We start from the raw sequence: 18,221 nt of genomic DNA, 5'->3' as shown, positions 1-18,221 counted from the left end.
CCCTGTCTTTATAAATCAATTTATTCTAGAGATAATCGACTACTCCAAAAGCTTAACGGAGTTGATTTCAAAATTAAATAATTTGTTGTATGCGAGTGGAGAATGTTGTCTAAAGAAGATGAAATGTAAAATCAATCTTCAACCAAAATGGTTTGATGAAAAATGTAAATCATTGAAATATATGAAAAATAGCAAACTTCGCACATTCAGAAGAAATAGAACTGAAGATAATTTAAATGATTACATTATGACAAAAAATACATATAAACAAACCTGCAACTCAAAACGGGACCAGTTTTTAAATAAACAGCTAGACGAACTCATCGATAAATCAAATAGTCCGAAATCGTTTTGGAAAAAAAAAAATATGTGTGCTAAAAAAGTAACGGGGTTAAATGTTATTACAAAGAATGAATGGCAAAATTATTTTGAATCATTGTTTAATGTAGATAGCCTTGATGAAATTAATGAGGAAGATATATTGTTACCTGAAGAGATATCTAATGACATAGAATTTATGATATTTAACTCAGAAATAACAGACGAATAGATTCTTAGAGCCGTTAGAGGTCTTTAACGCGGTTCGAGTGGGTGGGGGGGGGGGGGGGGGGGGGGGGGGGGGGGGGGGGGGGGAGGTGATAACATTATTCCTGATTTTTTTATCAACGCTATTGACTTGCTTCTACTCTTAATCTGCAAGATTTTTAACAGGTTGTATGATACGGGTTCCTTTCCAGAATCATGGAGTAAGGCGATAATAGTTACTATTCATAAAAAGGGGGACGTAAATGCTCCTGAAAACTACAGAGGTATATCTCTTTTAAACACATTTAGTAAAATTTACACAAGTATATTAACGCGAAGATTGACATTTTATGTAAATATGTTTGATAAAATAGAAGAACCCCAAGCTGGTTTTCGAGAAGGCTGTTCCACAATAGATAATGTTTTTATACTGCAATCAGTTATTGATAAACAGCTTTCAAAGCCAGGTGGTAAATTATACGTAGCATTTATTGACCTTATGAAATGTTTTGACCTTATAAATAGACATAAACTTTGGCAAGCATTGAGAAAATCTGGTTTAAAAGGTAAACTATATGACGCCATTTTTGTATGTACAAAACGGTACAAGAATGTGTTAGAACAAGCGAAGGTTTGACAGACTATTTCAATTGTCCAGTAGGCTTAAAACAAGGCTGTTTGGCTTCCCCAGTTCCCCAGTCGATGAATTAGTGAGACGTATTGCGGAAAGTGGTTTCAGAGGAATTCAACTTTTCCTGATACAACTGAGTTACTGTCTTTACTGTTTGTTGACGATTTAGCTTTAACTGCAGATACAGTCGTAGGGCTACAAAGATTATTAAATTTATTAAATGATTTTTGCGTTGAAAAGAAAGTAAAGGTTAATCCTACTAAATCTAAGGTTATGGTTTTTAAAAAGGGTGGGAGACTATCAAAAAAAGAACAATGGGTGTATGATAGCCAAAAATTTTGTAAATAGTTTTAGTTATGTTGGGGTTACATTATCACAACAGTTGTCCTTTCATAGAATGGCAAATGATCAAGCTTCTAAAGCAAAACGAATTCTTATATCGGTTCTGTCAAACCTACACGAGTATGGTCAGCTACCGCAAAAAGTATTTTTCAACATATTTGACACAAAAATTAGTCCAGTCTTATTATACGGGGCTGAGATCTGGGAGATACATAGGTTAGCACCACCAGAATTAGTACAAAATTATGCATGTAAAAGATATTTATGTGTCAAACAAAAAAAAAAACAACAACAAATGCTGCAGCGCTTGTTGATTGTGGGAGATTTCCAATGTTCATAATTTCTGCAAAACGGGTCGTCAGATACTGGTGTAAAATTCTTAGAATGGGAGAGCATAGGTTGGTAAAAAAATGTTATCTTATGCTTAAATGCTTAGACAATAGCGGTCAAACAAACTGGTGCACGGGTTTTAGAAATATGTCATGTAGTAATGGGTTTGGGTATATTTGGTACAACCAGTGGGTAAACAATGAAGATGTTTTTATTAAAGCTTTTGTACAAAAATTGACGGACCAATATTTGCAGGATTGGAATTCAATAATTTACGATAGTCCTAAATTATCTGTGTACAGTCAGTTTAAGAATACTTTTGAACATGAAAAATACTTAAATGTTTTAATGATTAGAAAATTCAGAAACGCACTAGCAAAATTACGCCTTTTTTCAATAGTCTTGAAATAGAAAGAGGTAGGTATGATAGCACACCCAGAGAGCAAAGAATATGTAAACTTTGTAATAATGCAGTTGAAAATGAATTCCATTTTGTATTAGTATGCCAAAAGCTGTCTACACTAAGAGCAAGGTATATCGCTAAGAAATATTATGACAAACCTAACATTCATAAATTTAATATTTTAATGAGCTCTAACTCGGAAAGGGTTATTCAAAATTTAACAACGTATGCTTATTATGCATTGAAGACAAGGAGTGAATTGTTGCATGATACTTGTTCTATGTGATATTGATATCATCATCAGTCCAGTAGATATAGAAGTTAGTAAACTAGTATTTATCGAATAAAATGTGAACTCATATACAAGTATATATCGTGACTACAGAGTGAATAATACAAATTTATGTTAATATTCTTCATAGTATAAAAAAATACATGCATTTGTATGAATATTTATATGTAAGTACCATATGTACATGTTACAAGATTTAAAATATTGCTTTTATGTTTAACAACTGAATCGAAATATAGCAAGAGATTACACACATACATGTATAGGTTCTGCATAGTTATACTCATATAACATGTGATTGTATTTAAGGGTACCAAAGAAGCTTTAGTAACATGATACTATTGTATATATGTATTGTATATATGTTGTACACAATAAGTACTTTGATTTATTTCACTTGGGTTCCAGTCATTGTCATTGTGATGTATCATGTACAAATAACTGTTGATATGGGCCGGAGGCCAACATCAATAAAATCATTGTCATTGTCATTGTCATTGTCATTGACGTTAAAGACAGGTAGATAGGTATCTGCTTTCTGATGTAATATATCTTTAATAAGAAAATATCAGAGATTATGAGATCGGTATTTCCAACAATCAGAGAGATAAAATATTTCCATAATAGCGAATCAAAACGGTGTCTCATAATTTCAATTTGCCAAAATTTCAAATGAATTATAAAGGTACACAATAAATTTTGAATAACTTAAACGATAAAAACAAATTGTCTAAATAAGTAAACATGTTGAAAAAAATATTTACGTTACCGATATTTACGATACATGATTTATCTAAAAGTTAGATATTAGAGTTAAACGTGCGTACGGAGTTGTCCCTCATGTAGCTATATGCACCATTTGTATAGTAAGGCATACTGCAATACCGGGCAGCCATTTTTAAAAGGTTTGTGGCGGGAAAAATACTTAGAAAGCTCGGTCATTTGAATTTTTCAGTGGTATTTAAGGGAAGGCGAATGAAAAACAGAGTGAAGTACTGATTATGATATTTTTATTTAATACAGTTGTAAAAGAAGCAGTAAGAACAAAAAATGGTTTCTGTTTTACAAAGTGGTTAAGCTAATTCCATTGATTAATGTTTATGTTGTAAGATATTTACGTTACCATGGTAACGTAAATATTGATATTTTAGTTTACCAGGAGTAATTATACAGATCTGAAGATGAAATTGAAAATCTGACGTTTTTAACAGACATGTTATGTTTTCGTAAAGTTTATAAAGTTTTTTTTATAAAATCGAAATAAATTATGCGCATTTCTTACTCAAATCTATATTTTTGAGTTCTATTCATAAATATTACAAATTTTAGAAATGCATGAATTATGATACTTAAATTTGAAAACAACTTTTAAAGACTCTAAACTTGAAATAATGCAAGTCACAAGCAACGACATTTATTATGTCAAACGTACTGCAAGTCTGAACTGTGTGATTTCTGTTTAAAGCAATAAAGTTTAGTGAAAAGTTGATGAAGGTAACTAAAATAATGTTTATCACAGAGATCAGATTAATAGTCATATCAGACTAACTGTATAACAAGATTATAAAAAAAGAACGTTAATTTTCATTTCAATACATTACAAGACTTAGATCACTTTTATGGTAGCTGATTGTTTGTTTTAATCTTTTTCACATGGGAGAGGGGAGGGGCGGGGACGAGGTGAAGAGGATGTGGGGGTTGGGGAAAGAGGAGAGCAAAGCCAGCCTGTTTAATGTTTACCTGCCTTTGAGTACTGTGTCGTGCAAAATAAGGAATTAGAAATATCACTTTTAATAATAATTTGCTAAAACAATCAAGAATGTTTTACTTTTCTGGAACTGCAGGGTATTTTGAATGTATTTTCCTACACTTATTCAACTATCAAGATCCCAGTTAAATTCCTTTTGTCCCAAACACATATTACAGACAATTGATTCTGTTGAAAATATGGTTTGTATTGATACAGAATCCAGGAACACTGTTAAGGTTAACTGTCTGTCGTTACATCACTGGACTACTATTGAAAACCATATAATGTAAAAAATAAGTAATGCAATCTCCAGGTTTCAGTTCTGAAACAATAGTGATATTTACGTTACCACAGGATCGAGTATGATGTGTGTATTGAAAATATACATGTTTACAGATACTTATAAATATTCATATACAACTTTAGTCATACGTGACGAAAAGTATGTTTTGGTATAGGTTGAGGGAGTTGTTTTTAGTTGTTTTTTGAATATTGTATATTTACGTTACAGATATGTTAAGCTGAATTTCAGCATTTCTTTTTATACTGTCTGCATAGTTGATGCAAAATGTTTAGTAGATATTCTTAAATTTTGTTATTGGTTCTTTTGGGTATGTTTTTAATGATTAAAATCATAGGGTCAGTATTTTATTCCTGAAATCATTTAATTGCGATATGAAATTACACTATGTTTGAAACGGACATGAACAGATATCAAAACGCAGATAAGTAATCTAACTAATACTATTAAAATGTCTGCTGGCCGAAAATAGAATAGTTTTAAACTTTAAAGTAGATTTTGCTTGATATTTACGTTACACCCGAGTGTTCAAGACAGACCGAGTAGTGTTCCTCTATAATGAAAATAATGTATATGATAAATAGATATGTTTGACAGTAATGCTTAATAGTTATGATAGTGAAGTTTGAGGTTTTGAAACAAAATCATATTCACCTTAACATAAATATTTATGTTTAAAGTCTTTGCATTATGCATTTTAACTTTAATTTTCATTTTAAGAGACGAATTTGGAAATCTGTAGTTCAATAAAAAAACAATGATAATGTCATATCTTGTTTTTACTCTGTTTTGTACCATTCTACCTCACAGCGCAAAACTCACAAAATGTGTTTTTACCAACATTTTCGAGCTTCATTAGCAATTTTCAAGTTGTACTAACTAAAATATGAAACATACGACAGTGGAAAATAACATTTGCACTCATGTTCTTTTTACGACCATTTAACTGCATTACGAATTTTAACTAATGGCACATTGTCCATTCCTCATCCAGAAAGCCCGTTACTAACAAAAAATGTTATATATGACATTGAATTACCATTTTTATTTTTACTCATTTGTTCGATTCTGATTGGGTCATTTTACTGAGATTGGCTGTACCATAAGGTTGCTGCACCCCACCGCTAAATTCAGCCTCCCACGAAGGGTAGATCTACGACGAAGCGACACCCATCCATCCTGGATCTTCAGTACTTATACTGCTGTATGCTATACCACACTGGACTGTGATTTAGTGCAGTGTGACCTGGCTGTCTTGGTGCCACGTCGAAAAAACATCTTTTTTTTTTTGCATGGACCCAATCTGGATCTTATTCACGGCATATTTTATCACCAGTGTATTGTCTCATATTCCTTCTGTTGAATAAAAAATAACTTTTGGCACCAATTTCAAACGAAAAGACACAGGTCCTCGTAACACTTATGGGTGTAAAACCAGTAAATTCATTTTTTCCGCAAAGTCGCGTGTTACATGGTTTTTAAAGAGTTGTCTTGGCCCCAAAACACATGTACGGCCTCGGTCACGTGAAGTCCTTTAGTACGGCACCCGCGTGTATCGATGTTGGTGTCACACCTATAATTGGATTTTTCTTCAGAAAAGTATGGTGCCCAACTCTGGCTGGCGATTTCTCCCTTAATCACCCATTGGGGTGGACGGGACCCGGTGGGATTCTTATGTTGTCGGCCACCCTGTCTAGCGAAATGAGTCTACCCTCTGGGATAACTCTTGTTTTTTGCCAACGGCGAGTCGATAATGGGTTGGTAGATAGTACATTTTAGTGACTTCGCCTAATTCTGGCTTGTAATTTCTCCCTTAATTGCCAATTGGTGTGGACGGGACCTCGTGAGATTCTTAGGTGGTAGGCTGGTAGGCCACCCTGTCTATTGGTATGAGTCTACCCTCTTGGATAACTCTTGTTTTTAGCCGATTGCGAATCGGAAATGGGTTCGTAGATAGTACTTTTGAGTGAGTTCGCCTAATTCTAGCTGGCGATTTCTCCCTGAATCGCCCATAGGGGTGAACAGGACCTGGTGGAATTCATAGATAGGTGGCCACCCTGTCTGGTGGTATGAGTCTCTGGGATAACTCTTCTTTTTTGCCGACGGGGAGTCGGAAATTGGTTCGTAGATATTTCTTTCTGGTGATTTCGCCTAACTCTGGCTGGTGATTTCTCCCCTACGGTTCTTCCCTGTCTCTCAAAGTGTTGCCATGGAAGTGCACCGGTTTTTCCAAGTTTGCCCCGGTTCTCTGAAACGAGGTGAACCGGGACGCTAAATCGGGACAGAAAGAACGGGCCTTAATGCAAGTTGAGCTCCATAATTATCGTGATTTGTTGATTTCTACATGCATTCCAATCGATTAGCATAACTGGATAAAATGAGCTATTAGTAACGGTCTTGACAAGGCATTAGTCTCTTTAGTATTATGACTGTCTTTCTGACTGATCTTAAAAAGTTTTGTACCTTGTGTTTTTCAGTCGCTGTTCTACTTTGACATAGTCTGTGTGAAGAATTGTGAAAAAAACATTTTCACCAAGAAAACAGAATTACAACAAGAGCTCCTTAATTGTAAATCGCGATATTTGAAAGCAATTTTGCCAACTGATATCATGTCATGATATCAAATTTTACATTTCCTGAATTCAAAATTACCGGATGTCCTACAGCAAATACAAGGGGAAATCCCTTGAATAACCAATACGAAGAACACTGGAGCTGGTTTTCTGCTGACAGGACATGTAACCATTCCCTTACAAAAAATGCTTACGGTAGTTATTTATCACAATAATGCTTTTTGACTGTCTTTAATCTTGTTTGGTTGTAGAGTTAAATGTCCATTATTCCCTTGAAGGGAGGCATATTAAATTTGCACTGTCACACTTCCGTGTTGTACGAAATCTTCAAGGTTAAATTCCAACTGAAACTGACTATAAATACTGAATAGCCACTTGAAAATAGTTATTAACTTGAAATTCAGTTTTAAATATGCTATTTAGATAGAAATGACATATTAAGTTTCATAATCAAACTCAGCTAAGACTGAAAATGTTTTGTGAACACGGGGCCTGGTTACTCTGGCTACTCTAGCTGACCAGAGTAGTCAGAACATGTTAAAATCCTAGTGGCTACTCTGGCTGAACTTTGGTTACTCTGGGCCAGAGTAACCAGAGTTCTGGGTACTCTGGATACTCTGGCTGAACTCTGGCTACCCTGGCCAGCCAGAGTTACCAGAGTCCTGGCTACTCTGGCTACTCATACTGAATTCTGGCCAGCCAGAGTAACCAGAGTTCTGGCTACTCCGGCTGAACTCTGGCTACTCTGGCTGAACCCAAGCTGAACTCCGGCTACTCTGGCTGAACTGGCTAAGTTCACGCACATCGTTTTACGGTGTCTGATGTTTTAGGAATATGAATGATGTTTTAGGAATATGACCCTGCTTAAAAACATTTATATAGTTTTCTATTGGTTTCCTAAATTAGGTTATTTTTATTGCTGAAAAAAAAAAGATAATAGTATGATTGTATCAAAACTGTCCACAAATGTATGTATGTAACTTTTATAAAGGTGTTCCTTGAAACATGAAATACATTTTGAAGAGCTGAAGAAACTTTTTGTCAAAATACATTCTTATATCTAATTTGTTCAAATTTATTCACTGTGATACTCCTAAAATGATTAAGTTTTTATATTCAGCTTCACTGTAATAATGCTCACTTTATGTTGTCTTGAGTATAAGTTGCAACATTTGTGCACAATATTTTCCATTCGGATTTCAGTGCACAAATGTTGTATCTAAGTTATATTCAAATATATCAGTTTTGATGGAAATAATCTGTGTTCTCTGTTTTCTGTTCATAATCATTTATCAAAAAAAAAAAAAAAAAAACAATAAATAAATAAATAAAGGAAACTTAAGTTTTAGTTTATATTTCAAAATAAAAATAGTTTTTTCTCTCTCCTGTAAAGTTTTCAAATTATGACTTACAACATTCATGCAGCAAGCCCAGGATATGTGCTGTGCTATGATAGATATATTACACTCCTGACAAAAAGATGCATTGAACAACATCTCAGATAAACCTTAGAGTATGTTGAAAATACTCATAACAATGCAAGTTTTTATAAAGAACAAAGTCTAACTTTAAAGATAGCCACTTGTGACGAGAAAACATCTTTGATACATTTCTAAAATACTGTGTATTTAATAAAAATTACTGCGAACAACATCAGTTTCAAATGATACTGTCAATAAGCTATATAACCATCTACATTTTTATTTTTTAGACTTTTTAGTTTATATTAAAATAGTTTGGCAAAAAGTGTTAAAAAGTAATAAAAATTCTATGAACTTGAAACAACATAAATGTAAACTGTTCAAGTAATTAATGTTATGCTAATAAGCAAATAACAGAAATAGTAGTAATGCTGCTGGGTTGTATCTAGTAAACATCAAACAGTAGTGCACAGCCAAAATTTCAGCAAATTGACCACTCAGAAATATTTCAAAGTATAACTTTCCAAAAAGGACATACAGCCTCGTACGCGACCTATAATTCTATGATCTTGCATATGTGTTAAAACTTAACATGACTCTGTTATAATTTTGCTCGGTTGCGTCATTTGCTTTCAAAGAATAATCTTAAAAAAATGGAATTTCATATCCTATGCCCTAGTAATTGATACCCACAGGCAGCACGGGATCCCTGAAATTTTGCACTTTACGCTCAAATTTTAACCCTTATCCTACTAAATTTCTAAATATAATTTATCCATCTTTCAAATTGGTCAGTACCATTAACTATTAAAAGGGGCAACATACCAAAACGATACCGACTGAATGGCGAACAGTGCAGACCATGATCAGACTGCACAGATGTGTAGGCTAATCATGAATGATCTTCACCGGTTACAAAAGCAGAATCAATCGTGTCCAGCATTATAAGGGTTAATCCCATTTGATTTACTTAACTTAAACCAAAAGCAGCTTGACAAATCAACTTCAGCTCAGCATATTGTTATGAATCAGGGGAAAAATCCAGGTTTGCGTAGATCTGATTTAAATAATGATTCTAGTCTTACGTAGAAAGTGGACATTTTTTCATTTTGAAAAAAAAATCTAGTTCCAATGATGATATTTTAGGTGGGTACGTTATATCTTTATCGCATGATTCCTTTGCTTTGTTGGGCGTATTGATAATCTAAAGGTTGCAATTGGTAACCAAAAATAAAAAAAAAAATAAATAAAAATAAACAACGACTAGAAGGCTAATGTATTTGAATGCCAACCTGCGCTCGCGCATTGTAAGCAGACGAAAGGGATGATAAGAAATAATATAAATCTTATAATCGGCGCTTTGAAACAAGCGATTAAATATACGCACGAGTCGATACTGATTTTCCTCTGACTACACATGCTGAACGGACGTTGAATAGATACATGTATGTTAAAACGGCGAAACTAGTAATTTATTATTATTCAGCAAAAAACCGCCAGTTTTTCCTTTACTGTGGAAACTTTTCAAAAACTGTTGGTGCGATTTTGAAATAATTTCACAGAAATGTTCCTTGGGTCTACAAAGCGTTTTAATAAGATTCCAATGTGCAAAGAACACGGCAATGAGAACTTAAAATTGAAAAATCTTCCACCACACTCCCCCTAAACCACTGGTCTGATTTTGAAATTATTTTCGTAGATATGTTCCTAGGTTGACCCTCTACTAAAATTGTTAAAAATCATCTTGTTTTGAATCTGTAGATCTGCTTTCATTGTTTTGTGGCAGAAATGTTTCTTGTTGCACCTGTTTGAGCTGTGAAAGTCTGGCGAGCCTCTTGTTTATATGTATCACACATAAGTCTTCTTTTATTTTGCTAATATTGCGTCCTTTGTGTGTTTTTTTTTATTTGCCACAGAAAATCCTATCTATAATTTCAGTTTGACGAGTAGACTGGTTGGACAGATTATACATTCAAAACGTCAGTAAGAGCATGGGGATCTAGTTTTTGTAATTAATCCCCCGCCGTGGCGGAGGGATTATAGGAATGGTCTGCGTCCGTCCTTCCGTCCGTAACAAAATCGTGTCCGGTCCATATCTCCTAAACCCCATGAAGGATTTTCATGAAACTTGGGTCAAATGATCACCTCATCAAGACGATGTGCAGAACCCATGAGTCAGCCTTATCGGTTCAAGGTCAAGGTCACAACTCAATGTCAAAGGTTTGAGCCTGCCATTTTGTGTCCGCTCTATATCTCCTAAACCCCTTGAAGGAATTTTATAACACTTGGGTCAAATGACCACCTCATCAAGACGATGTGCAGAACCCATGAGTCAGACATGCCGGCTCAAGGTCAAGGTCACAACTTAGGGTCAAAGGTTTTGAACCTTCCATTTTGTGTCCGCTCTATATCTCCTAAACTCCTTGAAGGATTTTCATCAAACTTGGGTCAAACGATCACCTCATCAAGGCGATGTGCAAAACTTATGAGTCAGCCATGTCGGCTCAAGGTCAAGGTCACAACTGAAGGTCAAAGGTTTGAGCCTTCCATTTCGTGTCCGCTCTATATCTCCTAAACCCCTTGAAGGAATTTTATAAAACTTGGGTAAAATGATTACCTCATCAAAACGATGTTCAGAAATTATGAGTCAACCATGCCAGCTCAAGGTCAAGGTCACAACTTAGGGTCAAAGATTTTGAGCCTTCCATTTTGTGTCCGCTCTATATCTTCTAAACTCCTCGAAGGATTTTCATGAAACTTGGGTAAAATGATTACCTCATCAAAACGATGTTCAGAAATTATGAGTCAACCATGCCAGCTCAAGGTCAAGGTCACAACTTAGGGTCAAAGATTTTGAGCCTTCCATTTTGTGTCCGCTCTATATCTTCTAAACTCCTCGAAGGATTTTCATGAAACTTGGGTCAAATGATCACCTCATCAAGACGATGTGCAGAACCCATGAGTCAGCCTTGTCGGCTCAAGGTCAAGGTCACAACTCAAGGTCAAATGTTTGAGCCTTCCATTTTGTGTCCGCTCTTTATCTCCTAAACCCCTTGAAGGAATTTTATCAAACTTGGGTCCAATGATCACCTCATCAAGACGATGTGCAGAACCCATGAGTCAGTGATGCCGGCTCAAGGTCAAGGTCACAACTTAGGGTCAAAGGTTTGAGCCTTCCATTTTGTGTCCGCTCTATATCTCCTAAACTCCTTGAAGGATTTTCATCAAACTTGGGTCAAACGATCACCTCATCAAGGCGATGTGCAGAACTTATGAGTCAGCCATGTCGGCTCAAGGTCAAGGTCACAACTGAAGGTCAAAGGTTTGAGCCTTCCATTTCGTGTCCGCTCTATATCTCCTAAACCCCTTGAAGGAATTTTATAAAACTTGGGTAAAATGATTACCTCATCAAAACGATGTTCAGAAATTATGAGTCAACCATGCCAGCTCAAGGTCAAGGTCACAACTAAGGGTCGAAGATTTGAGCCTTCCATTTTGTGTCCACTCTGTATCTCCTAAACCCCTTGAAAGATTTTCATCAAACTTGGGTCAAATGATCACCTCATCAAGAACTCATGAGTCAGCCATGTCAACTCAAGGTCAAGGTCACAGCTGAAGGTCAAAGGTTTCAGCTCTGTATCTCCTAAACCCATTGAAGGATTTTCATGAAACTTGGGTCAAATGATCACCTCATCAAGACGTTGTGCAGAATTCATGAGTCAGCCATGTCTTTTCAAGGTCAAGGTCACAGCTAAAATCAAAGGTTTACCCTTTCACTATCCATAGCAGTGGCGGGGGATTTAGCTGTCTTTCAGACTGTCTTGTTTACTGTTATTACTAATTTATCATTATATGTTATCATTTTATTTTCGAGGAAAGAAAGATGCCTATATGCAAAAACAAACCTAAATGGGGCGCTATCATTTGTTAAATACTTTCCTTTTTAAAGAGTGCCATGTTTTCTCAGTTTTATTAATATCTGACATCTTAAATTCATTTATAAAGTAATGTATCTTATTCTTACACGAATATTGTGCCTTTAATGCTTTAAAAAATTGATATGTATTACATTGTAAAAGTATGTCTGTTCTGTTCTGATCTGTCTTTCTCGCTTTATCACGATGTAGCTATTAAATGTATGTGTTTCTTACAATTTAAAACAAATGTTTAAATGTGTCTTAACTTTGCTTCAGCCACTTTATGTATTCTATTCTGTTCTACATGTAATTGTCGGAAAATATCATTTTGTTACATACATTTTATTTACCTACAAATTTTCTGTTTGTGATACTACCTGCATGCCACTAATGAATATAAAATTCTCCCATTGCCTACGGACAAATATTCAATGGTGAGACTACTACTTGTTTCGGTTCGGACGTTCCATGCATTCAGCTTTGCGTATTTGAATAATTAATAATCCATTTTAGGTGATGGGACAGTGAATACGTGTAATATATAAAAGGGCCGTTAAAGCAATACCCTGATCTTTAATAAGTCATTCGACTCTCGTGGATTTTGCTAGACCTGATAACACCTGGCGCAAGCGCCTTGAGAGATCCTTGCAAAATTCACTAGAGGCACATTGCAGATCGAGAATGGTATACTGTAGTAACCGTATTGTATCAAACTTTAAATATCAAGTGTATTGTATTGTATCTTACATTTTCCGAATACTGTAAAAACTTGTTAACATGGTCAGGACTGAAATAAAGATTTAATATGCGTAAACACATACTGGGCTAGAGGCTATTTGTAATGAATATGCATGAGTCCAAGATGGCCGCGCCCTACGGGAAATCGGATTCCTTTGACAATACCCTTGTATACATTACATGTTCAGTCAAGTGTGACATGTCCACCCCTTGAGAAGGAACAATCGGGTCAAATTTCAATTACTGTCCACTTATTTGGCATTTCTGCACTAAAACCAATACAGAAAAATTAGAAAAGCTACAATTAAGGGCACTTAGAATTGTTTTAAAATATGATTATGAATCCTCTTAACAAAAGTAAACATGTCAACATTACATCTTGACAGGTTACGTGCAACAGCAATTGAAACTTTCAAATGTATTAATGATCTATCCCCGGATTATATTCAATCTACTGTTAATGTTAAAAATTCTAATTATGATTTCAGATACACAAACATACTGGAACTTCCGCACGTGAGGACAACTAGGTATGGCAAAACTTCTTTCCGCTTTGAGGCCGTCAGGGTGTGGAACAGCCTGTCAAATATCATGCGTACTGTGGATAAGTATAAAGACTGTCAGGCTGGTCCGCACCTGGACAGGCCCCAAGTGTATGTGTGCTATGTGTAGCTAGCCAGTCTGCTTGCCTTTTGTTGTCCTGCTTATGCTTATTTTTTCATCTTTTGTCTCCGCTTAGTTAAACCTGTGTCTGTATCTTTGTTATGCTTTTTATGTTGCTTTTGTTTTATTTCTCTAAGCCATCTTGTTAGCATAACAGTTGCATTCTTGTCTATCTGCTTATAAATAGTTTATGCATAATGTAATTTTCTCTATATGCATGATTAAGATAGAAACTTTCATTATATACTACAGTATCGCCATCCTACCATAACTGCAGCATTGTGTAGGCATTAAATGTAGGCAGTAATGCGCGTGTTGACTGGCCTTACAGCTTACAAGTCCAGCGATTTAATGTTCTATACATGCTGCATCTGTTTCCGATACATGTAAATACTACCGGTAGTTGTATGGTTTGTTAGTTTCACTGTATGTACACATGATACCATACTATATACTGTAAACCTATAAAAATCGTAAAAAATCTGGTTTTTTTATCTGAATAAACCTTATTTGTATACTCCGGGTGATCACACACTTGTTCCCTTTGTGCTTTTTTCTATTTCCATAGAGAAACCTATCTGTTGTCAACTGGACGAGTAGACTGGTTGGACAGATAAGACATTCAAACGTCAGTAAGAGCCAGGTGTACATCACTATGCGTTCACTGTGTTTATGTTTCTTTATGTTGTTTGCTTCCTTTTTAGTTCGATGTTATTTTCTTAGCATGTAACTGTAAATATGTCTGTTTTAGCTATAAGGTAGTCATTGTTTCTATGTGCTAATCCACTTTTTTATAGTTTTAATACTTATTAATTTTATGTTCTATAAATTTTTTATATTTGTTATTTAAATATGTCTTAGAATTATTATAATAGCTTTATCAATAAATACTATTTTTATGTCTTCATGAAATTTATTTAATACTATTCTAATTTGTCTTATGTATATTTTAAGTCTTTCATAGAAATTACTTGTTTTGATCTAAATCTCTTAATATCTTACTCAACATATATATGTTTAAACATGCTTAAAGCAATTATTCTGTTTTCTTTTTTAGCTGCTTTATCACTGTTAATCTCTGTTTTATATATGTTTGTCGGAAAATAACTCATGAGCTAATGTTAACTTGTTATATTGTATCCGACGTAAAATAAAGCTTCTTGTATCTTGTATCTTGTACTGTTCATAAGTTCTTCAAATTTCAATGTATTATGATACATATAATAATATGGGTTGATAAATTTACGTCTACTGTTTACAAAATGTGTACAATAAAAGAGATAGAAAATTCATCACCCAATTGGTTTGCATCAGCGTAAGTTTTTATCTATATTAAAGAATCGACCTTTCTCGATTGGCATCAAGTATGATTCAGCAAACATATAAACTTAATTTAGCAAAGCTGAAGAAAGTTGTCAAGGCAGTATGCTAAAATATTCTTAAAATACAAATTCTGACTTAAATATACGGTAGTTTAAACATTTGCTTAAAGTTTGAACATCACCATATTCCAACTTTGAATGAATTGATCTCGAAGTCTAGTGTTAACAAGTTTCTTAAAATTAAGCGAACTGGGTAGCATGCAGACTGATTTATCCAATAATTGATAAACCATGTTCATCTAAAGTATAGCCATGGTAATTCAGTTTTATATTTAACATATACTAAGTATATAGTCTTATATAAAATATTACAAATCTTGTCGTCTGTACTGTTTGTAGGTAATAATTGAAAAGTCTCCTTTTCGGTATTTATTTAACGTTAGGTCAATTCGCAACTCCAAAATGGCTGCGCCCGTAGGAAACGTGTGCGATTTGTTATTTAAAACGCTATTTCAGGATTATTCAGCGAAGCAGAGTACTAGCATTGCGCTGAAAGATGTTCTTAGCATTTTTGGATCTAATCAGATCCTTTCCTCAGTGGTAAGCTAAGGCATTTACTGTTTTAACAGGTGGCCATAGAAATAAAGTAAGGCAGTGGCTACGATTACGGTACCGTAATCCTAGCCTCCGGTTCTAGGATTACGGGAGTTCCGTATTCCTAGACAACCCTATGAGAATAGGCTAGGATTACGGAAGTATTTTAAGAGGCATCAAATCTATGTTAGGACATGCATAAATGACATTGTAAACTTACTCATTTCACTTAATATTTCGTGCTGTCGATCGGCCGTTTTCGGTTAAGTATAATCTTAATGGCGGTGCGCGGAAATATTATAGAAGTATCTATGTTTCGTATATACCTGCATTTTTTTCATCAAGTCAACACAAATGGTATTTAATAACATACAACATGGTTATAAATCATAAAATTCAAAGTATAGATTTTTCTTTTTTTTTAATCTAACTCTGACACTTATATTTCTAATATATTTCCGTGCGCCGCCATTAAGATTATACTAACCCAAAACGGCGGATGGAAAACACGAAATAATAAGGCAGGCATGAAAAAATAAGTGAAATAAGTAAGTTTACAACATCATTTATGCTTGTCCTAACATATATACTTTATGTCTCTTAAAATACTTCCGTAATCCTAGCCTATCCTCATACGGTTGTCTAGGAATACGGAACTTCCGTAATCCTAGAACCGGAGGCTAGGATTACGGTACCGTAATCGTAGCCACTGCCATAAAGTAAACCTACCAAGGTCCCTACTGGGGCTCGAGGGTGCGACACCTTATGTACCAGTCACTTTATGTACCAGACACTTTATGTACCACTTTGACACTTTGTGTACCACCTATATATTAGTGTACCACCTATATATTATAGTAATTGTTTCTCATTGTGTAGCACTGTCAATATGTGATAATTACCTGTGAAAACAACTTTGATTTAATCAGCTTAAGTCCATACTGGTACTGATGATAAACTCGAACAGATGATAAAGTCGACCACCTTCAAATTATTCAGTTGCAATTGTTCTTTTATATAACTGAAAATGCCGTCTAATAGCAACCACTTAAAACACCAACTGGTGTAAACAAAAACAAAATTGGTAAATATTCTGTTTAAATAAATGACTTACATTTGTCTGTTTAAAAAATATTTATCCAAAAATACTGGGGAAGAGGATGTTTTTTGCGCATGCTCACTGTCAACACACGAAGGCCTGACATTGGGTCACATTCCATTACCTGATCGGGAATGACCGTTGCAACATTTTTGAGAAAGTTTCAATATAATAATATGAAATTAGGTGCTACCTAAAAGGCAGAGCTCCCTTGAAAAATCACCAGTGCCCCTTAAAAATTAAAGGAGTGGTGCTGGAATTATCTGGAATTATGGATTCGTTTAGGAAGTTTATGTTCTATTAGATCTATTAAAATTATAAATATTAATGATAATTCATGATTTCTGAATGCATGTTTTAGACTGCATCAAGATTAATTCTTGACATGTGAAAAACTCGAAAGATATTCTATATATTATAATCAAAAGAAAGTTTGATATAGATTTCATACTGGAAACCAGTCACAAATGATAACTCCTTCAAATTGAAAAGCTTGAATCTTGAAAATTTCAAACTTAACAGAATCTCATTAGACCAACAGCCAAAGGAATTCTGTCTCTTTGCGTGTAAATATTTGGCAATGAGGACTTAATGAAAAAAGTTAATGTTCCAATTCCAAAGTTAATAGAAATTAGAATTAACGTAATCCTGGAAATGACTATTGTAGTTCTTTTAAATGTCATTATTGTCAAATTTTGGTTCTTTTTGGATGGAAGAATGTGTCCAACTTTTAGTCAAAAATACTGCAATAAGAGATGCCTTGTATTGGAAAATTACAATTATTTACATGACTGTACAAAGCTTGTTTTAACCCAAAAGACTAGCAATTTTAAAAGTTAATGAACGGCAGATCAGAATTTTACCTAGAGAAAAAACAGTGTTTGCCGAAATTCTCGAAAACACCTGTTTATTTGCAGAACTTTTAAATTCACAATCTATGGCTTTTTATGGTTAATCTTTTAGCACTAGAGAATAGGGATGGCAGTAAGAACCTTTTTGATATTTATTGATAATTCATCGCCAATAGTTATAGTTTTATTTATATAAACTCTGGTTAGTGGTTTTAAAGCTAACGGACGAAATATATGTGAACGGGGAAAAGAGCATTAGTTGCTTTTCACAGTTCAAGGCCTGTATATTTTGATCCTAAAGCTATTTTTTTTAAAGTTATGTCTACTGACTACTGCACAGGTACTGCATTAGAACCTGACATCAAAATTATAAACATTTGTTAATTTTTACATGAATGACTTTAGTTATACAATATTTTCAAAACTTATGATTATACAAAAATAAGAGACTGAAATAAAAAAGGAATTA

At 34.4% G+C, this 18,221-nt stretch overlaps 1 protein-coding gene across 1 annotated transcript in view; it reads left to right on the top strand.

The window, feature by feature from the left end:
* Positions 1 to 15,664: 15,664 nt before the first annotated feature.
* Positions 15,665 to 18,221, top strand: part of LOC123554138 (proline-, glutamic acid- and leucine-rich protein 1-like) — a 31,015-nt gene continuing 28,458 nt past the window's right edge. Inside the window, exon 1 of the mRNA XM_045344062.2 lies at positions 15,665 to 15,808. Within this exon, the coding sequence (XP_045199997.2) occupies positions 15,671 to 15,808 (138 nt within the window). The 5' untranslated portion in view covers positions 15,665 to 15,670. The remainder of the gene's footprint in view (positions 15,809 to 18,221) is intronic.

The sequence above is a fragment of the Mercenaria mercenaria genome, chromosome 7 (genome assembly GCF_021730395.1).
Source record: "Mercenaria mercenaria strain notata chromosome 7, MADL_Memer_1, whole genome shotgun sequence".
NCBI lineage: Eukaryota > Metazoa > Mollusca > Bivalvia > Venerida > Veneridae > Mercenaria > Mercenaria mercenaria.
The sequence above is the reverse complement of the archived record's forward strand: the minus strand, read 5'-3'. Positions and strand labels throughout refer to the sequence as shown.